Source organism: Oncorhynchus keta, chromosome 11, assembly GCF_023373465.1.
Source record: "Oncorhynchus keta strain PuntledgeMale-10-30-2019 chromosome 11, Oket_V2, whole genome shotgun sequence".
In the NCBI taxonomy this organism is placed as follows: Eukaryota; Metazoa; Chordata; class Actinopteri; order Salmoniformes; family Salmonidae; genus Oncorhynchus; species Oncorhynchus keta.
Genome location: NC_068431.1, coordinates 29,810,030 through 29,832,684, shown reverse-complemented (window position 1 = coordinate 29,832,684; position 22,655 = coordinate 29,810,030). Strand labels below are relative to the sequence as shown.

The following is a 22,655-nucleotide window of genomic DNA, read 5'->3' as shown; positions in this document are numbered from 1 at the left end:
TTGCCATGCTCTTTGATAGCTTACAATAAATATACTATAATTATAGACAACAAAATGTATGTGATCAATAATTGAAAATCCATCCAATTAAAGTTGCTATCACTTTTTTAAACCTATTTCTGTTTTACTTTTATGTTTAGGGTGGAGACATGGCACCATGAGTCAGCCCTATGAACTGTCCATCAAAGATGCACAGGCCTGCAGCTCTGACCCAACATTGACCTCTGCCCCCAATGACCCTGTCTCCTCCTGCTCAAAGCACCATAACCGCAATTCAAGACTAGACCCTCCACGTGCCATGCAGCTGTCCACCGCCCCTGCCCTGAATTCTACATCCACCTATGGGTTCATCAAGGACCTATCTTCCTCCTACAGCCCTCTGAGAAGGCTACAGCACCTGACCACCATGGTCAGCCACCCGGACCTGGTCCTACCTGGAGTCGGGGAGAGGGCCTCCCAGGGCTCCAGGGAAGACTTGCATACCCGGAATGCTGTTGGGAAAACTGACATCAGCAATTCCTTGGTCCTCACAGCTACCCAGCCAGGCAGCAGAGACACAGACAATAGTAAGACTAATCATAGTGTGGAGAAGAAGAGTGACTGTTGCTTCTCTGACCCACCCAGTCCAGCTTTCTCACTGGATAGCAACAGCCCCTTTGCAAATGGCTACCTGCACTTTGAGTCCACTTTGTTTGATGATGAGAATGATGATGATAATGCAGAGGATGATGAGGATATAGCGTTGCCTCTGACAGACAGAGAGAGAAAAGTTGGAAAGTCACCTGAACCTCTTCCTGGACTTTTAAACTTGAAGGTTAAAAATGTACCAGAGCCAGGGCTGTCTGTGGGTAAAGACTTGCAGTCCCCTGGTGTCCCCCCATTTACAGCACATGATGGGTCAGACGAGGACTGGGGGAGTGACTGTAAGCCTCTCTCTCTTGGGAATAGCCCCTCTGGGCCTGCAATGGCAAGTCCTACTACTGAGCTTTTACATAACATGGCTATTCACAGTACCAAACAGCTCCCATATTTAAATCCTGTAACATGTCACAGTTCTGGCCTGGGTACTTCCTTGTCAGTCCAGATCACCTGTTTTACTGTGCAACATAAATTGTCAAGCTTATGGGTTTTGATTATATGTGAAATGTTAATGAAGATAGTGAGAGGTCTAAATTCTGGTTAATTTGCCAGAAAGGTCAAGCAAGATCACTTCCTCTATAATCGATAAGCTCCTCATACTGTAGCTGGAGAGGATCCATGTCATTCAGTTGCTGTTTGGCTCAGTATACGCCAGCATCTCATGGTAAATTATAGTCAATAGTTCTACCTTTTGCAATCAATAAAAGATGTGCACAGAGAAATGTCATTAGTCAGTCCATATCCAGAGCTTTGTTCATGTTTGCACGATGAGTTGATACAAGGTTAGTGGGATTCCTTGCAAAACTAGAACAAAAAATGAGCATGATTTTGGGGATTTCACAAAATGTTATCCATAGAAGGGTTCTTTAGAGGAAGGATTCTTGACATATATTTGACATTTGTATCTAAAAGCATAGGCCCAGGCCTCATTTTCAGACCCCTTAATGTTTCATCTGTAGGTGCTACAAAGCAAAAAATTGTGTCATATGAAGCTTTACGGCTTGCTCTGTAATATGAGTAAGTATTTTGATTTCAAGAAAAAATATATTACATTAATTTCTGAATATTGAAACATGAATATTGAAAATGAACCATATATGATTTGGCACATTTAAAAATATATATATTGTTTAACATAATATATTCTATGGGCATATCAAAGTTCTAGAGAGGAATCTCTGCTAGTTTTAAAGTTATGGCCCATTTTATAGAGAGAAATTGGCATAGTAGGCAATGTAACCACAGCCCTCCTTGTATCGTTGCACATCCTGCAATTCATGAGCAGAGGGTGAAAATTTTAAATACATTTTCACATTCACTGTGTTGGTAATGCTTACACATTGGATCATAACTAAAAGTAGCAGAGATCCCACTCTGGAACCTTCAATGCCTATAGAGTTTATTATGTTCAACAATGTATTTTTATATTTGTTTGCCAAATTCAAAGTTTTATATTTTCAAAATGCATAAATTAATGTAAGAACATTGTTATTGAAATCAAAATACTACTCAAAGGCCAAAATGTCATAAATATTCCAACATATATTAATTATTTCTCAATTATGTTTTAAAGATACTAATATAAAATATACTGTATGTCAACAATCCTTCCTCCAAAGAACTCTCCTATGGATTTAATTGAGTGAAAATCCCCCAAATCATGGTCGGTTTTATTCTGTATAATTTCGTGAAGATTCACTCGTCAGTAAGGTTGACTGACATCTAGGCCAGAGAGTGTGTACAGAGCTGATATATGCATTTAGAGTGTTTAAAGAAAGTTTCTTAAACATTTTAAAAGATAGTTGATTATGTAATATTGGTTTGCACTATGTTGTATCTGGTAAAAATTAGAATAGAGTTGCAAGGATTTAACTTTGCCTATTGACGCCGGCTCTCTCATGCGCCAGCAATTTGAGACTGGGGACGAGGTTAAACTTTACCTAACCTAATTTACCTCAATACCAACCAGATTGGTTGTAGATGTTAAATGACTGTGGTCCTGGCCACTCGGCAACGTATAGTCTTGGAAAATATTGGAATGCTTGTATGTGTTTGAAGATAAAGATTTTGACCACATTTTTACAGGCATATTTGCATATGTGAAAGATCGTGTACGTTCTGATATAGTAATGTAATACATAACATGAATTGTAAACCTTTTGAAACATGACTTGAAGTAATTTAAATATTGTCTTATTTGGTGTCTGTCAACAGATGGGCAGCCCAAAGAAGAAGTCCTTACCACCTGTAAAGTTTTTAAAAGGTGAAGTTATATGGGCAAAGTTCAACCGAAGACCCTGGTGGCCTTGTGAGGTGACTGTTGACCCACTACAGGGAACCTATCACAAAATGAAAGGTAGGACCTAAGCCGTTGTTTGGTTTGAGTTGATCTTGTTGAACAGATTTGCACTACCATGGAAGTCTTGTGTTTAGCAATCCACTTGTCATATATTGTTCTTGCAAAATATATGTTATATCTGTGATAAAGGTTAAATTAATAGAACATCTACAAACACTAATACCTAGTGGCCTTGGTCCTTTGCTCCTGTGTGATGATGTTGCAGAGCACAGTGACAGGCCTTGTCGGCTGTACCACATCAGGACCTTTGGGCTGCCTGTGGAACTGGCCTGGGTCACAGGGAAAGCTATACACACATTTCATGGAGGCTTTGAGTTCGAACAGCTCCCCTTGCTGCGCAGGAGAGGAAGGCAAAGGGACGAAGACTACAAATACATTGTAAATATGTGGCACAGCCTTTGCATATGTTGGACAAAAATGAATCATGTTTTACCTGAATGTACCTAAAAATACAAACATTTGTGATTACAGAAAAGCTTTATTTGCCTTCATAGATACCCAAGAGGTTTAAAGCATCCTGGAAAACCAGTGTGGCTGAAGCAGAATCTGCCCTCCCAGAGCGACCCAAAATGGATGTCTCTATACCTGACTCCATAAATACAACCCTCTATGATGGGTCCACATCAGAAAAAGAGGGCAAGGCCCTTCCAACTCCCCCTTCCAATCCATCCAACTGTATACCCCTTGCACCAAGCAACTTAACAAACGGATCTCTGTCACCTCACAGTAAACATTCTCCAACAAAAGTAAGCACTTCCAAGAAGCCTCAAAGCAAGAAGAAGCCAAGTAAAGCATTTAAAGCTAAAAATGAGTGCTTGAACACCAAAACAACATTTGACAGCACTGACAAGCCAGAGGGGGACATAAAAGAATGTCCGTACTCAGACCTTGACTCTATCCCCAATATTTTGTGTCCTAAAGCACTTGAGCGTCAATCCAAGCATGCTCAGACTCAGCCCTCAGTTCCAGTAGTAAAAGAGGTGAAGAAGCAGCCTGAAGGACACAGTCGCCTGTGGTTCAGCAAACCAGGAAAAGACAGGCGTCTCAACACTACCACCTCCTTATCTAACCACAGTGCCTTCAGCAAGGGTCCCTGCAAGAAAAAGACTCAAACTGCAGCTACTGTCAACAGAAAGACTCAAGCGTCCAGTGCGGCCATCAAGGGATGCTCTATTGATCAGTTGAAGACTCCAGTGTCCAGCGTAATAGTAAAAGAACACCCTGCTGATCAGTTGAAGACTCCAGTGTCCAGCGTAATAGTAAAAGAACACCCTGCTGATCAGTTGAAGACTCCAGTGTCCAGCGTAATAGTAAAAGAACACCCTGCTGATCAGTTGAAGACTCCAGTGTCCAGCGTAATAGTAAAAGAACACCCTGCTGATCAGTTGAAGACTCCAGTGTCCAGCGTAATAGTAAAAGAACACCCTGCTGATCAGTTGAAGACTCCAGTGTCCAGCGTAATAGTAAAAGAACACCCTGCTGATCAGTTGAAGACTCCAGTGTCCAGCGTAATAGTAAAAGAACACCCTGCTGATCAGTTGAAGACTCCAGTGTCCAATGCAACATTCAAAGATATTACTGGTGATCAGTCGAAGACTCCAGAGTATAGTGTAACAGTCAAAGAAAGTCCTGTTGATCAATTGAAGCCTCCAGTCTCAAGTGTGCCCAAGCCTCCTGATGAGGCGAAGGCCCTGGGCAAGCAGCCTGCACATCTGCCTGCTAGCAACCGCCTGATGACCAGAGCTCTTAAAGCTATGGAGTTAGCAGTGCGGAAACAGAATCTGTTCTCCAGTCCAAAGCCTGGCTGTTTCCTTCCTATCAACAAGACAGAGGAGGAGGTGTCATCTTCCACAAACACTCCTTCTGATAAACCAGAGACCAAAACAGACTGTTATACAGAGGAAAAATCTTTAAAGGTTGACAACGATAATCAGATCACTGGTTTACCAAATTGGTCCTCCTCAAAGTTCACCAGGTCGAAGGACTTTGAAGCAGAGGTTAAGACTGAAGATGAGGGCTTCTTGATATCCCAGATGCCTGTGGACTTTATACCTCTGACATCTGGGAAGTCAAAGAAAAATAACTGTGTGTCTGACTGTTCCTCGCCATGCTTCTCTCCCATGGACGCCTTCAAAGACATTAAAGAGTTATCTTTCAAGTCCCTGGAATCAAGTGAGGGTGATGGGAAACCTGTGTCTTTTAAACCAGACACTAACTACAAGTTCAGTACTTTCCTCATGCTGCTGAAGGACATGCACGATACCAGGGAGAAAGATGGAACTCCCTTGGAGCTGGAAATCGGACCACCTAGTGCTCATGTAAAAGAGGAGCCTTCCATGATTCCACCCTTACTGGGAGAGGAGTCACTCGGTCAAGGCCCGTGTCTCGGTAAAAGTAAACAAGGCAAGAGCAAAACCAAGGCCAAGCTCAAACCCAAGTCTTCTCTGAAGGTAGAAATCCCACAACTTGAAGGCAGCACAAACCAGGTCATGAAAAGGCTATCCAAAAACAGAGGCTCATCTGAGACTAAAAAGAAACCGAATAGAAAAGTGCCTTTTGGTAAGAGGTCTCCAGGACCTGGCTACCTTGGGATGGAAGCCTTGCACCACCTTCCGAGCAATTCTTGGGAGAAGTTTGACCAGGATTTAGAGACATTAGGGGGGGTGGGGGAGGGCTGCAGTAGGCTAACGAATGAGAGACTACAGAACATGGTGCCTTTGGAGCAGGGTGGTGCAGAACCATCAGTATCCTTTCAACCAAAGATAGTGTTGGACCAGCAGACTATCGCCGCCACAATTTCTGCAAACACTACACAAAGTACTGGGGAAGGCCAGGAGGCTCCCACAGGTAAATAATTTTTGTTATTTCCTTGGCTTTATTGAAGGACATGAAGGAGATAATTACTGATCAATGCATTAACTTTGCTTCTGAAGTCATACCATAATGAAAATATCAACAGCTATGAAGTAAAAGTGTCCGATGCAGGGCCATGAACTTCTGTAGATCATGACATGTAATGATTTAACATGTGTGGTGTATACTAGTCATTCTTTTTGCACATTTTGTCCTCCACAGCACATAAACGAATTAGAAAACCAAGCAAAAGACTCATAGAATGGACAGAAGAGTACAGTCAGATAATCTGCGCAAGGAAGAAACAGAAAAAGCCCCTCCAGCCTTTGGGAAAGGTAGCTCACTCAAACATTTTACATCTCTTGGATTTTTAGGATTTTGTATTATGATCCTAGCTCTATACCCTCTTCATGTTATTCCAGGTGGCACATTCCAACAGCAACAAACCAGATCCCCTACCACCAGGGAAAACCACACATGACCACGCCCTTCTGAACCCACTTCCTGAAATACAAACTCTGCCCCCAGACGAACCATCCAAGACCCCCACTGGACAAGCCTCTCCCCCAATAGAGAATACTCCCCCTCAGGATGCACATATCCTGTCCATAGATACTCTAACCCCACCTCCTGAAGGAGACTCTTCGCTGCAGAGTGACGGTCTGACAAAGAATGTTGGTGAGAAACTATTTATATATCAAATCTATACTTTGGTTGGCTGGCAAACAATTACAAAATGTTTTCACAGTGCAGTGTGCTGTGAAACCAAGTAATTGCTGTTTTTATTACATTACTCCTCTGTAGTAGTAGTCATTATCCCAGATGTGTGTAAAGGTCCATAGTAACACTGTTGTCTTGTGGCAGGTGACGTTCCTTACTTGGAAACAATCCGTAAGAGACAGAGGAAACCAACTCCGAAGATTATGGAGACTGCCACAATTCCAAAGAAGAGGGTATGGAGGTGTTAGGGAATGGTCGTGCTTTGTTCAATAAGGACTTTTTTTTGTATCTGATGGTTCCATTTATCTTCACAGTAATGAAGGCCTTAAAACGGGTTGACTGGTTAATTATCTATTACAGGTCAAGTCCCTGAAGACCATCTTATCAAGTCACCCTCTTCCTTCAGGTCAGTCTACACAGGAAGGATCTCCCTCAAACTGCCCATATTACACACTTTTTAAGAGTCTTTCTCACTTTTGAGTAAGATGAGTACGGAAATAGCATCAATACATTTGAGACTATACACTGTTTATCACAATTCTTTGTCATACTGCTGTCATTTACTTAATGATTGTCAATTCAAAGGGCTGATTGGTCTTGGGGTCAAAGTTGACTGTTTTTCTTCCCAGGCTCTGGACAACTCTTTTCTAAATCAAAGATCAAACAACCTACCACAGCTACCCCTGCACCCTCCACATTTACACCCTGCACCCCTGCACCCTGCCCCCTGACCCAGAGCAGCCTGGAGAAGGGGCCAGACTGTGACGTCACCAAGCCCCCCAGTGAGGAAACTGATCTTCATGATGATGGGAGGGATACCCTAGACCCAGAGGTCAGACAATAGGTCAAATCTCAAGCTCTATTTTATGGTCCATGTTTGACCCGATAATAACATAGAAAGTACATGGTAAAATAGACATTACTCAATAATAATCTAATAATGAAAATACAAATGGAAAAAAATGTTTCTACATTGAATCGTGTTACAGTGTTTGAACTCTCCTGCTGATTTTCCTCTTCTTTGCTCCTCAGGGTTTTACATCCAGTTTGGATGACAGCTTTTCATCCATGAGGGAGGAGTCTTCACTGTGCGATGGCCCACTCTCCCCCAATAAGAAGATCATAGGGGACAGAGGGGGCGCTGCCTCATTGAAAGAGAATGTGTGTCAGGTGAGTAGGCCCCGCATCACCAATGTAGGAGTGGTTACCTTGTGTTGTTTTAATGTGCAATATGTGATTATGGACTGACTGCACTTGCGCTTTACTCATTGTTTCAGATAGTTGTGTAAATGTTGTTGTCATGTTGTCTAAATGTTTCTGGACTGTATGGTAGGTGTGTGAGAAGACTGGGGAGCTGCTGCTATGTGAGGGCCAGTGTTGTGGGGCCTTCCACCTCCAGTGTATCGGCCTCACAGACCCTCCTATAGGGAAGTTCGTCTGCCAGGAGTGCAAGTCTGGTGGGTCAAGCACATATTCTGTAAAAACACAACCACTTATTAACCAGGTTTCCGTCCAACCTTTTTATGGGAGTAAAGTACATGTCGGATAAAAAATGTCATTACAGGTCTGATGGAAACAGAACATTTTTCAGTTAAATGTTCAAATGTTGACAAAACAAAATGCATCAAAAAAGGTGGGAATGTTTTGTTTCTGTAAAATGATTTATGTGAGAAATGTCAGTGGAAATGCTTTTAATGCACAATTATTGATATAATAACCATTTTATCGAAGTAAACCTGGAGTCACGTGATGATGACATGTTGTGTGGACATAAACTTCACAGGGAGATGAGGTGCAAGGTGATGATCTTGATGCTCCTTTACAATAATTATTGATGGTCTTATTCTGGTGACATGATCATCGATGCTTGGCTGCCATTTGACAAATAAAAATAATCTTGCTCTTCTGTCCATAATAATCTCATCATGTAGGCTATACGTGCGTAGAGTTGAAAACGCGAAGGAAATCCATTTGATCTTGTATTTGTCATTCGGTACATGGGAATTTAACCGCAGAAGCTATTTTTATCAGCACTATGTCATCACACACAACCTTTGATCAGCAACAAGTCAATTTGATGGAAACACATCTCTACTGGGAAAATGCGCATATTGTTTTTATGCGGATTTTAGAATATTTGTATGAAAATCTGTCGCCAATTCAATGGAAGTGTCATGTTTTTAAGCCCCATTCCTGCTCAAACAAAATCATGGAAAGACTATTATTAGTTGCACATAGAGTTATAAGTGTTCTCTGATTGTTTCACACGCTATTTTGCTGATTCTCTCCCCTGTTATCCTCTCATCCTAGCATCCATAAATCTCTCTGGCTAGTAAAAGCAAATCCATTGATTAAAGCTGATTTGTTTGTTGCTAGGTGTTCACACCTGTTTTGCATGTAAGAAGCCCGGGGAGGACGTGATGCGCTGTATGATCCCAGTGTGTGGGAAGTTCTACCATGGAGAGTGTATAGCCAACCACGCTCCCGCTGCCCCCGTGCACCGGGGTCTCCGCTGCTCTCTCCACGTCTGTCTGTCCTGCTTCATAACCAACCCTGTCAACCCCTCCGTCTCCAAAGGTGGGTGCTGTTCTGCTTCACCCAGCACAGTTTAGTTTAGCTTTGTTTTATGCAATTCTGCTCAATTGAAATCCCGGTATATTGGTAACTCCACAGGAGAAATTCTGATGTTGGAGTTAGTAAGTAGAAACATTTTTGCACACGTTTGTGCTAAAATAATTTTCATTTTTGCACAGCAATTCAGTTTATTTCAACAGCATGATGGAAAGACAAACTAATTGAAGTGAGCTGTGGGAAGAAAATGTATACCAGATATTCTAACTAACAGCTCATTCTGCCCGTCTCCCCTGTGTTGTGTGTCCTTTAGGTCGTCTGACACGCTGTGTGCGCTGCCCTGTGGCGTACCATGCCAATGACTACTGCATGGCAGCGGGCAGTGTGGTCCTGGCCAACAACAGCTTCCTGTGTCCCAACCACTTCACCCCCCGCAGGGGCTTCCGCAACCATGAACACGTCAATGTCAGCTGGTGCTTTGTCTGCTCCGAAGGTACGCCGGCCTCCACATATGTTGTGTTGTTAGAGTCAGATATGCATAGGTGCGCTATTATGTCATGTACATTACATGATCAGCGTCCAATTTTCTTAAACACTAGATCCCAGTTACATCTCTGTTTACTCGTGTGTTTTCAATCCCGTAGACCAGTTCAGTAGCCAAACTGTTATTCTTCTCCCATGATACAGGGGGCAGTCTGCTGTGCTGTGAGTCGTGTCCTGCTGCCTTCCACCAGGAGTGTCTGAACATCGACATGCCCGAGGGCAGTTGGTTCTGCAATGACTGCCTGGCCGGGAAGAAGCCCCACTATAAGGACATCCTGTGGGTCAAAGTGGGCCGATACAGGTCAGTACAGCCACCTGGGTACCAACCTTACTGGCTCAGCATTGTTTTGGCAAAACAACAGCAAGATGGCTAAAGCAGAAGCAGATTGGCATCCAGTATATTAGTAAAAGTCCTCCCCTGCCTTAACCACATTCCCAATGCTAAAATATACTAACTCTGAAGTGTTCTGACATTACTAAACAACCAAGGTACTGAGAACCAAAATGCACCTGCATTTCTATTCACAATATGGCAGTGGTTGCAAAATGGTAGGGTCTTTCTGCCATGGGCCGTGACCCATTTTCTTTTCTTATTCATATCGTATTTTCCCTTCCTATCCTCTGTCTAGGTGGTGGCCTGCGGAGGTCAGCCATCCCAAGAACATTCCAGAAAACATCCTACGTATGAGGCACAATGTAGGAGAGTTCCCTGTGCACTTCTTTGGCTCCAACGACTACCTGTGGACCTACCAGGCCCGAGTCTTCCCCTACATGGACGTAGACACCAACAACAAGGAGAAGATGGGGAAGGGTGTAGACGCCATCTACAAGAAAGGTATTCACACCAACAGACCCGGGCAGAAAATAGTTTGAAATAACCAACTTTTAAAATAAGAGGTAGACGAATATAGTTTATATAGAGTTTCAACTAAAAGGAAACTTATTTGAAAATTTAAAAACAATATAAAACATACACATACAAACTACAACATCATACAAACATCAACTACATAATACCTGCACAGACCCACTAGCACACACACCCATCTCCAGCGCTCCCATCACTCTACGCCACATGGTCTCCAAATGCACCATTTTGTTTCTCTCCCTCGCCCCAAGCAATTTACATTTTTAGATAATAAAGCATTTGAACTTTCCATTGCATTAACAATGGAAGATTGGTTGATTTCCAGTTCTTGATTGACGAGAAAAGCAACGTCCAACCCATCGGGTTATCTCACTGCGCCCTCATATGCCATGACTTGAAATATACAGACAGACGGATTGAAAGTTCATTTACATCGTAATAGTTCTGACAGCCAACATTATAACTCTACCCATAGCTTTAGGACCTTATAACATTCCCAGAAGGCCTGGATTATTGAGTCATTGTTAGTGTTACACTTCAGACAACTCTGCCGTTGTGTTGTAGAATTTATAAAACTTAAGTTGGATGTACTTGAAAATATCTACATTAGTCAATCCAAAATTTTAAGCTGTCATGGAAATACATTTATTTCCTATTACCAAGTCATTTATGGTTTTTATGCCTTTAGTTTTCCAAGTGGACCAATTTATCGGGGAATTCTGAAAAGCTATCCAAGGATTGTTCCATAGGGTTGTGTTATAACAACATTTTCTTCCATGTTGTTCTTAACTATGAAGTTGTTAATTTTCTTAGCTTTTCTTTGAAAATGGACACACAAAAATATTCTGAGGGATGAGCATGCACATCTTCAATATGTACCCATTGTTCCTCTTTAGTGCATTTAACTATATGTCTCAAGTAAAAGCCTTGGGTGGTGAGTTGATACAATTCCAAGTCTGGAAGGTTAAAACCACCCTCAGACTTAGGAAGATGTAATACTTTCCTTTTAATTCTATGAGTTTTATTTGCCCCTCTGTTATTACCGAGTATACTTTTGTAGCCATTTCCTGCAGTTAAATGACCTAGTGGCCTCATGTGTGGAATGTTATTAATATATTTCATTATCTCATAATTCATTAAAAAATATATTTTTAAAAATATGCAGAAAATATGGTGTTTCTGTGTCAAACGGTTTTGTTATATTTCAGTCTTCTGTGATGTATATAAAGTGTAATATTGGGATGCAAACTATTGGGATGCAAACTATTGGGATGCAAAAGAGTTACATTTTAACTCTATTTCTGACATGGTGTAGGTGTCTTCTTTTTTTAAGACCATAACATTGTGTGTGAGGTGTATACTTTTGTTTCAAAATAGATTTGTTTAAGACTACCAACAAACACTGTGTGACCCTGCAGTAAAAGGTTATTAAAGAATAAGTATGAAAACTTTGGGAGCCATGCAGGGTCAGCATAATGTGAGGGCCTTAGAGGGCCTGGCCCACCCTACCTACCTCCTTGCCCGTCCAAATAAAATATTGAAATATTGATCATTTATTTGACCGAGAAGCACGCCAACAGAAAGACGCATAAATCTCAGATAAAGTATCCAAGTGAGCGAATCAGCGCTCTCTGGTTGTGTCTAAACTTGACACTTACATGCGACTTCTTCTATCAGAATACGAAGCTCACATTGTCTAGACGCACGAAAGTCGCTTTGTGGTCTGATTGTGTCTGTCTGACCACTTCAGGAGGTGGTCAGGGATGCATTTTGTGCCGATTTTTCCAGTCAGGCTACCGAAAGCGCATACAGTGGGCGATGTCATCAGTACTCCTCCCACAAGTCATAAAATGTGTGTTTTTGGGACAGAGGCACCTTTTCATTATAATGTTGGTGGAAATATGTTCCTAGGGTATGAGGAAAGTGTTTGCTGGCCTCATAAATGCTAGCCAGTGAGCTAGTATTTAGAATAAATAAATAAAAATATGCTAACTCGTTTGCAATCCCTCTAGCATTGCTTGCCAGTGTCACGTTCTGACCCTAGTTCCTTTATTTTGTCTTTGTGTTAGTATGGTCAGGGTGTGAGTTGGGGTGGGCAGTCTATGTTCGTTTTTCTCGGTTGTGATTATGTGTTTGGCCTGGTATTGTTCTCAATCAGAGGCAGGTGTCGTTCGTTGTCTCTGATTGAGAATCATACTTAGGTAGCCTTTTGCCACCTGTGTTTTGTAGGTGAATGTTTTCTGTTTAGTGTATGTCACCTTTCAGAACTGTTTTGTTTCATTCTCCGTTGTTATTTTGTTTAGAGTTATGTTGAATAAATTAACATGGACATGTACCACGCTGCATATTGGTCCGTTCTCTGCTACTCCTCCTCAGACGAGGAGGACGAAGAACGTAGTGCGGGAATGGATACAATGTGGGCAAGGTGGACACATTTAAATGTAAATGTAGACGCATGACGTGTTTGGAATTTTATGATCAGAACTCCATTATCAGAATACAAAAGCGTCATGAACTGTCAGGTCTAGCTAGACACGGCTTCTGTCTCAGTATGTGTAGACCATATATAGCTGATGCTGTCTGGACCAAAAGTGTATGGCAGGTCATACTATTTCTAGCCAGACTGGATTAGATACATGGGCTACATATAGTAAGACCGAGGGGTGCTGTTTCGCTCACTCGGATGCTTTCTCCGGTGAGAGTTTCAGCAGAGAGGAAGAGGCGAAGCGAGAGGGCTCACTCTCGCCAAAATCTGTCCAGAATAAGCCCAATGCGTTTCTATGGGCATAATATGCAGACCTAAGCTTGTCATCTGCCTTCCCGCCTTTGGGACAACGACTCTCAATGTTAGGGTGGAAACATGAGCATCTCGTCATTATATACACATCTCAGGTTTTTGCCTCTTGCGAATTGGAAAGAAAACTGGCAGGTGCACAGTGCACTATTAGGACACTGGCTTTCCCTAAAGTAAATTTAGCAAAATAATATAATTACTCCTGTCTGAATAAAAACATTAAAAATGACTAAACCTCATAGAATCATTAGCTTTTTTCTTTATTTAAAAAAAAATAGCTGTGGATCGTTTCAAATCACAAGTTTGTAGGCCTATGCCTATTTGGGAATCCCGCAATTTGGGCAGCGCCCATGGCAATATGTCTAGCTGATTAAGTTGCGGCTGTCATTGAAAAGCATCTAAAATATTTGTGAAGATAATTTGTCTTGAGTATAATTAAAAATGTTCCAACAAGAAGAAGGAGAAGGGTGTGTGGCATTTTTCTCTCCAGAGTGCACGCTCTCAGTTCTCCAGAATGCATGCTCTCAGCTCTCCAGAATGCATGCTCTCAGTTCTCCAGAATGCATGCTCTCAGCTCTCCAGAATGCATGCTCTCAGCTCTCCAGAATGCATGCTCTCAGCTCTCCAGAATGCATGCTCTCAGTTCTCCAGAATGCATGCTCTCAGCTCTCCAGAATGCATGCTCTCAGCTCTCCAGAATGCACGCTCTCAGCTCTCCAGAATGCATGCTCTCAGCTCTCCAGAGTACACGCTCTCAGCTCTCCAGAGTGCACGCTCTCATCTCTCCAGAATGCATGCTCTCAGCTCTCCAGAATGCATGCCCTCAGCTCTCCAGAATGCATGCTCTCAGCTCTCCAGAATGCATGCTTTCATCTCTCCAGAATGCATGCTCTCATCTCTCCAGAATGCATGCTCTCAGCTCTCCAGAATGCACTCTCTCATCTCTCCAGAATGCATGCTCTCATCTCCAGAATGCATGCTCTCATCTCCAGAATGCATGCTCTCAGCTCTCCAGAATGCATGCTCTCAGCTCTCCAGAATGCATGCTCTCAGCTCTCCAGAATGCATGCTCTCATCTCTCCAGAATGCATGCTCTCATCTCTCCAGAATGCATGCTCTCATCTCTCCAGAATGCCGTGTCTCACACCAATTATTGCCATTTTTTTTGTTTCATTGTATGGATTGTTGGTTGATTGTTTATTTTCCTCATTTTATATGTCACCAGTAGGCTTAGTAAATGTACCGTTAATCCCTCGTCATTTGGTTACATACATTTCTGTTAATGCATGTAATAATTACAGTCATTTACCATTCTCATTCTTGGAGTGGAAATGTTTGCGGATGTCACAACCTGCTACACTTGTGAGAAACATGTTTTGGTTTATTCCATAACAATTACGAGTTTTGTCAATCTTTTCATTGTGTTTGCTTGGAGTCCTCCATGAGCAATGAGCATGTGTCAGGTTTCTCTGTCCTGATAACGTTGAGGGAGAGCGTGTGCCTGAGCATACATAGAAGTAGGCCTACCTGGCCTGTTGCATGCAAATGTAGGAAAGAGCCCATTCAGTAATGTCTGATTTCTGATTGTTCACCACTAATAAGTTAGAGCTTCTCAGTCATTTTTTTGTGTCACCTAACACATTGTAATCAAAGTTTGTTGTTTTAACATCCATTGCAAATGATAGTTCCTGTCGAGTTTCCTCCTCTTCTTCCGAAGAGGAGAGGCGAAACGGATCAGAGGACCAATACGCGGCGTGGTAATTTTCCATGGTACTTTTTAATGCTATCAGGTACACATGAACAAACTAACAAAACAAAAAAATGTGAAAACTCAAATTACAGTCCTATCTGGTGCACACACAGAGACAGGAAACAATCACCCACAAACACACAGTGAAACCCAGGCCACCTAAGTATGATTCTCAATCAGAGACAACTAATGACACCTGCCTCTGATTGAGAACCATACTAGGCCGAAACATAGAAATTCCCAAAACCTAGACAAACAAACATAGACTGCCCACCCAACTCACGCCCTGACCATACTAACTAAACACAAAACACAGAAAATAAAGGTCAGAACGTGACAGTACCCCCCCCCAAAGGTGCGGACTCCGGCCGCAAAACCTTGACCTATAGGGGAGGGTCTGGGTGGGCATCTGTCCGCGGTGGCGGTTCTGGCGCGGGACGCGGACCCCACTTCACCATTGTCTTTGTCCGCCTCCGTGGCTTTCTCACCATGGCAACCCCTCTCAATGACCCCACTGGACAGAGGGGCAGAAGCTCGGGACAGAGGGGCAGAAGCTCTGGACAGAGGGACAGGGGCTCTGGACAGAGGGACAGGGGCTCTGGCGCTTCTGGGCTGAGGGGCTCTGGCGCCTCTGGGCTGAGGGGCTCTGGCGCCTCTGGGCTGAGGGGCTCTGGCGCCTCTGGGCTGAGGGGCTCTGGCGCCTCTGGGCTGAGGGGCTCTGGCGCCTCTGGGCTGAGGGGCTCTGGCGCCTCTGGGCTGAGGGGCTCCGGCAGCGGCGCCAGACAGGCGGGGACGCTCCGGCAGCGGCGCCGGACAGGCGGGACGCTCCGGCAGCAGCGCCGGACAGGCGGGAGGCTCCGGCAGCGGCGCCGGACAGGCGGGAGGCTCCGGCAGCGGCGCCGGACAGGCGGGAGGCTCCGGCTGCGGCGCCGGACAGGCGAGGCTCCGGCAGCGGCGCCGGACAGGCGGGAGGCTCCCGGACAGGCGGGAGGCTCCGGCAGCGGCGCCGGACAGGCGGGAGGCTCCGGCAGCGGCGCCGGACAGGCGGGAGGCTCCGGCAGCGGCGCCGGACAGGCGGGAGCACCTGCAGAGAGGAGACTGAGAGACAGCCTGGTGCGTGGAGCTGCTACAGGAGGCAGCGGCGCCGGACAGGCGGGACGCTCCAGCAGCGGCGCCGGACAGGCGGGAGGCTCCGGCAGCGGCGCCGGACAGGCGGGAGGCTCCGGCAGTGGCGCCGGACAGGCGGGAGGCTCCGGACAGGCGGGAGGCTCCGGACAGGCGGGAGGCTCCGGCAGCGGCGCCGGACAGGCGGGAGGCTCCGGCAGCGGCGCCGGACAGGCGGGAGGCTCCGGACGCGGCGCCGGACAGGCGGGAGGCTCCGGCAGTGGCGCCGGACAGGCGGGAGGCTCCGGCAGCGGCGCCGGACAGGCGGGAGGCTCCCGGACAGGCGGGAGGCTCCGGCAGCGGCGCCGGACAGGCGGGAGCACCTGCAGGGAGGAGACTGAGAGACAGCCTGGTGCGTGGGGCTGCCACAGGAACTACCAGGCTGGGGAGACTTTCAGGAGGCTTGGTGTTAGGAGGAGCCTGAAAGACCGGGCTGTGGGGAGCACTGGAGCTCTGGTGCGCAACCTTGGCACCACTTCCCCAGGCTGGACAACTACTCGAGCCCGGACCCTCAAAAGTGCAGGCACAGGTTGAACCGGGCTGTGGGTAAGCACGGGAGATCTAGTGCTTACTACACGCACCTCTCCCCTAGGCTCCACTCCCACAGTTGCCCGGTACGAGCGGAGCGCAGGCAGAGGACGCACTGCACCCTCCCAGCGCCCGGAGACACAGCACGCAGAGCCGGCGCAGGATAACCTGGACCCAGACTGCGTACCGGCGACCAGACCCGCTGAGCAGGCACCATACGCCCTGGCTCAATGCCCACACTCGCATGGCACTCTCGGGGGGCTGCCCTATAGCGCACCGGGCTATGGACACGCACTGGCGACACCGTGCGCTCAACCGCATAACACGGTGCCTGACCAGTAATGCGCTGCTCATAATAAGCACGAGGAGTGAGCTCAGGTCTGCTACCTGGCTTAGTACCACCCCTCGTGTGCCCCCCCCAAAAAAAAATTTGGGGCTGCCTCTCGTACCTGTCGCACTGCCGTGCTGGCTCCTCATATTGCCGCCGATCAGCTTTCGCTGCCTCCAGCTCTGCTTTGGGGCTGCGATTTTCCCCAGCCCGTGCCCAGGGTCCCTCTCCGTTCAATATCTGCTCCCATGTCCAGGAGTCCTGTGATGGTGGCCTCTGTTGTTGATGCTGCTGCTGCTGTCGTCGCTGTCCTTTACCACGCCGCTTGGTCCGATTGTGGTGGGTGAAAGTTTCCTCCTCTTCTTCCGAAGAGGAGAGGCGAAACGGATCAGAGGACCAATACGCGGCGTGGTAATTTTCCATGGTACTTTTTAATGCTATCAGGTACACATGAACAAACTAACAAAACAAAAAATGTGAAAACTCAAATTACAGTCCTATCTGGTGCACACACAGAGACAGGAAACAATCACCCACAAACACACAGTGAAACCCAGGCCACCTAAGTATGATTCTCAATCAGAGACAACTAATGACACCTGCCTCTGATTGAGAACCATACTAGGCCGAAAACATAGAAATTCCCAAAACCTAGACAAACAAACATAGACTGCCCACCCAACTCACGCCCTGACCATACTAACTAAACACAAAACACAGAAAATAAAGGTCAGAACGTGACAGTTCCTCAGTATTTTAAAAATCTTTCCAACACTCCTGGCCTTGATAATCACCAAGCCTCGGTGTGAAAGAGCAAAATATGATAAAAATACCTGATGATCGCATATATCCATTGGAAATATCATTACAAATCTGCTGTCTGTCCCGAGCTCACTGGCTCAGAGAGGCCTGAATAGACTAGTTGATGCAATGTTGCAAGTTTGCTAGCAACAGCTTCTAGGCCTGATCCAGTTGATGATTTGATACAATGTTGCACTTCACTAGTAATATATTTTTTTTTGTTATATATATAATATTTTGATTAACTATGAATGAAAGATAAAATGTAGACATTGTACATTTTTCCCCCTTTTGTCCCCCTTCGACCCCCCGCCACAGAATGTTTCCAAACACATTTACAAAGAAAGGCAAACTTACATATCAGAAGACAAAACAAAAGTATACAACAATGTTACTTCAATACAAGGGAAAATGTACTAGCCTTGGAGCTGTTCAGAATAGGATATCATCGGGTCCCAGGTGGAATAAAATGAGTTGGTTGACCCTCAAATGGTATACTTGTTTGTTTATTTATTTTAGGAACAGCATCAGATTTTTGAGCCAAAGAGAGGCTAAGGGAGAATTGATCGACTTCCATTTCCAATCCTTCTGCGGGCTATTAGGGAGAACAATTGTTGTTTGGTACTCAAAAATAGCTATTTCTGCACCAGGCTGCAACTTTATATCAAATGCTTCAGATAGTGTTTTAAATATAGTGGACCAATAATCTGCCGGACAGGGACCGAACCAGAAGATGTGGGTCAAGTCCGCCAAGGAGCCTTTACACCTGTCACATGTACCATCAATATTTGGGTAGAATTTGGACAATCTGGCCTTACTGAAATGGATACGGTGAAGTACCTTAAACTGTAGAAGGCTGACCCGGAGGAGGAGCTTCCATTTACCCTAAGTACCATTCCAGACTTCATCAGAGATCTCCACCAAGTTCCCTTTCACACTCAGATCGGATTTTACTGACTGACGGATTGTCAAGGGACATGATTATCTAAAAAATATGGGATATGAGTCCCTTTAGTTGGAAAGGTGTTTTCAAAAGGGCATCCAGACCAGCTCTGGTGATAGAATTGGAAAGCTTGGGCTTTGAGTGCGACTAAACTGGTGTATTTGAAAATACCAAAATAAACTTGAATGGGGTAGATTACATTTGATAGCGAGATTTTTGAAATTGGCAAAGATGCCATCAATTTCAAGGTTAATAACAATGTTTAATAACATTCCTCTGCCACAGCCTGAAAGCTGAATCCAGTTTGCCTGGAAGGAAGAGGTGATTATTACATACAGTGGCTTGTGAAAGTATCAACCGCTTGACATTTTTCGTATTTTGTTGCCTTGCAACCTGGATAAAATTGATTTTTGGGTGGGTTGTATCATTTTATTTACACAACATGCATACCACTTTGAATATGCAATTTTATTTATTTATTGTGAAACAAACAAGAAATCAGACAAAAAAACAGAAACTTGAGCATGCATAACTATTCACCCCTCAAAAGTGAATACTTGGAGAGCCACCTTTTGCAGCAATTGCAGATAGAAGTCTCTTGGGGTATGTCTCTATAAGCTTGGCACATCTTGCCACTGGGATTTTTGAGATTCTTCAATGCAAAACTGGTCCAGCTCCTTGAAGTTGGATGGGTTCCGCTGGTGAACAGCAATCTTTAAATCATATCACAGATTCTCAATTGGATTGAGGTCTGGGCTTTGACTAGGCCATTCCAAGACATTTAAATGTTTCCCCTTAAACCACTCGAGTGTTGCTTTAGCAGAATGCTTAGGGTCATTGTCCTGCTGGAAGGTGAACCCTCATTCCAGTCTCAAATCTCTGGATGACTGAAACAGGTTTCCCTCAAGAATTTCCCTGTATTTAGCGCCATCCATCATTCCTTCAATTCTGACCAGTTTCCCAGTCCCTGCTGATGAAACACATCCCCACAGCATGATGCTGCCACCACCATGCTTCCCTGTAGGAATGGTGTTCTTGATGAAAGGTGTTGGGTTTGCGCCAGACAGCGTTTTCCTTGATGGCCAAAAAGCTAAATTATAGTCTCATCTTACCCGAGTTCCTTCTTCCATATGTTTGGGGAGTCTCCCACAGGGTTTGGGTAAAACACCCGGGTCCAGTGAGTTTTCAAACATTTCAAGCAGGAGGGGGGCCAGTTTGGCAGAAAAGTTATTGTAGAATTCGATTGGGTAGCCGTCTTGGCCAGGGGATTTCCCACTTTGCATTGCTGTAATTGAATTAATAATCTCCTCTAACTGCGAAGGTTGATCAATTTCCTCTCTCTTCTCTGTACTCCCGAGTTTCACAGCAGTCTAAGGCACTGCATCTCTGACGTGTAAAGATCTGAATACATTTTTTTGAAGGTATTTTTCTATTTAAATAGGACTAACTGTTAAGACACCTGAAGTGTTGTGCATTTGAGGGATCAGCTGTGAGGCAGATTTGCACTTTAGTTGATGAGCTGGAAGTCGACCAGCCTTTTCTCCATGTTCGTAAAAAATAAAAACGGGTGCGGAGTAGCTGCTGCTCAGCCTTATCTGTGGATAGTAAATTGTACTGAGTTTGAAGACTCAGCCTTTCTTTGTAAAGTTCTGGTGATGGAGAGGCGGAGTATTGTTGGTCTAATTCCAGAATTGCGTCGATCAGCTGTTGTTGTTTAATTTTCGGTTGTTTATTGAGAAGAGAGTAATAGGAAATTATTTTGCCTCTAAGAACAACTTTAATTGTTTCCCAAAGTGTAGATGGAGAGATCGATTCTGTTTTATTTGTCTCAATAAAGACATCAATTGCATTCAATAGAATGGTGCAGAATTAATTGTTTGAAAGTAAAGATGATTTAAGTCTCCATGGGGAGCGATCTGAATGAGAGGTCGAGCGACAGAGGAGCATCGTCACTAATAACAATGGCAGACGATTCTACTTTTTTAACAGAGGGGAGAAAGGCATTACAGTCGCATGAAAGAAATTTACAAACAAGAAAGTAACCCGAATCAAACCCTGAGAGTGTAGCATTAACAAATAGTCTTTAGAAAGGTAACGTTAAATGACTAGCTAATGCCAATTTATCTGAAACAAAAACATAACAAGTTCACGTTGGATATTTAGAATGTGTTACTAGTACCAGCTAAGCTATTCAGCCAGCCAATGTTACTTACATGGATACAGGTCTTCGTTTAGCCGATTCTAGCTGTAACTAGCTAGGTAGTTGTCCAAATGTCAAGCTATCTCAGCTTGCTAGCTGCTAGAAATGGTGGAGAAGTGCCTAGCTAAATCCACCTCCACATTCAGTCAGTGCTTGAGCACTCTGGTTTTTGTTGTGCGTAGCTAGCCATGCTAGCAAGTAAGCACAATTTTGCTGTTGTCTCAAATCTTCTCAGCCAAGTATAGATGAAATACAGATATCCATGTGTGCACCTGGAGTTAAGCATTCATCTTGTTGCCATGTAAAATTTAAAAAAAATAAAATGGGGCATTAGCTAGCCAGCCAGATAATAAACAGTCAAGTGTGTCCAGCCAGCTCCCGCTAGCCAGCCAATTTGATTGTGATGTATTGGCTAACATTGCCACTAATCTCAGTCAAATTAAACTAAATCAAATAAAGATGTCATCGGGGACTCTCACCCAAAAAATTAAAATAACATTGCTTTCATGTGAAAAGTAATATCCAAGTGGATGTCTTGAAAATCAGTTCGTTGCCAGCTAGCAAAGTAGCCATCCACATATTCCTCCCGCCATGGCTAGCCAGCCTGACCGCTTCCTCTATCAACTTTACTCTATGCGCCGGACATAGAATGCTTTAACCCCGGCCAGTGTGTCAAAAATTAGGGTCTGTCCCTCAAAAAAGACTGACAGGGTGTAGGAGCTGAAACTTTATCCCCTTCTTGTAGAGACAGATTTTGATGTCCTTGAATTCAGCTCTTTTCTTCACGAGATTGTCCACCCGGGTCCTGGTAGAAGCATATATCTTGGCCACAGAATTTTGGTTGATGCTCCCTCGCACAGCACATTGTACGTTCCTTGTCTTGGTAATGAAGAAAACACGCTATGATCATCCTAGGCAGCTCCCCTGAATTGGGTATGGGGGGGCGAGGGATCTGTGCGCTCGGTCGAAGTCTGGCGGCTTGTCAAAGACACCGTTACCCATCACTTTCACCAGCATGTTGAAGACAAATTTCACAGGGTTGACTCCAGTCTCAATTCCCTCCATGATGCCAACAATCCAGATGTTTTCCGTTCTAGTATAATTCTCCGACGAATCTACTGCTGTAAAGCTGTGTTGGCCATTTTCATATGAGAGACAGCTGCCTCTAGCTCGGCAATCCGCTCAGTGTTGTCAGTGGAGAAACCTTCTAGTGTAGTGAGGCTTCGCTCAGATCTGCATTCAAATAGTTTACAAAAGTAGTTAATTTCTGAGATCTGTATTCAGATAGTTTTAATAGTAGTACATTTGGGGGGATCTGTATTCAAATAGTTGTTGTCGCTTCCGAAGTAACTATTTGTTCCCACGTAAAAAATAGTTACTTTCCACAAAGCAAAGCTAAAAGGATTGTTGTTGACTTAATGTTGATCTTTCCCCAGCTTTGGAGGAAGCTGCTAGCAGGTTTTTGAAACTGCAGGCAGAGAAAGAACTGAGACAGCTTCAGGAGGACAGGAGGAACGACAAGAAACCCCCGCCATACAGACACATCAAGGTAACTGCCACACCTCTTGCCACACAAAATGTATATATGAAGTTT

The 22,655-nt window shown here is 44.4% G+C and overlaps 1 protein-coding gene across 5 annotated transcripts in view; it reads left to right on the top strand.

Annotated features, from left to right (window-relative positions):
- LOC118390692 (histone-lysine N-methyltransferase, H3 lysine-36 specific-like) overlaps positions 1–22,655 on the top strand; it is a 38,971-nt gene that overhangs the window by 3,767 nt on the left and 12,549 nt on the right. For all 5 annotated transcript variants that reach the window (XM_052456962.1, XM_052456963.1, XM_052456960.1 and 2 more), the window contains exons 2-17: positions 141–967; positions 2,854–2,995; positions 3,204–3,376; positions 3,493–5,845; positions 6,074–6,186; positions 6,274–6,529; positions 6,716–6,804; positions 6,932–6,977; positions 7,201–7,403; positions 7,604–7,741; positions 7,905–8,028; positions 8,948–9,148; positions 9,456–9,635; positions 9,830–9,986; positions 10,315–10,520; positions 22,498–22,610. In XM_052456962.1, the coding sequence (XP_052312922.1) occupies positions 158–967; positions 2,854–2,995; positions 3,204–3,376; positions 3,493–5,845; positions 6,074–6,186; positions 6,274–6,529; positions 6,716–6,804; positions 6,932–6,977; positions 7,201–7,403; positions 7,604–7,741; positions 7,905–8,028; positions 8,948–9,148; positions 9,456–9,635; positions 9,830–9,986; positions 10,315–10,520; positions 22,498–22,610 (5,304 nt within the window). In that variant the 5' untranslated portion in view covers positions 141–157. The remainder of the gene's footprint in view (positions 1–140; positions 968–2,853; positions 2,996–3,203; positions 3,377–3,492; positions 5,846–6,073; positions 6,187–6,273; positions 6,530–6,715; positions 6,805–6,931; positions 6,978–7,200; positions 7,404–7,603; positions 7,742–7,904; positions 8,029–8,947; positions 9,149–9,455; positions 9,636–9,829; positions 9,987–10,314; positions 10,521–22,497; positions 22,611–22,655) is intronic.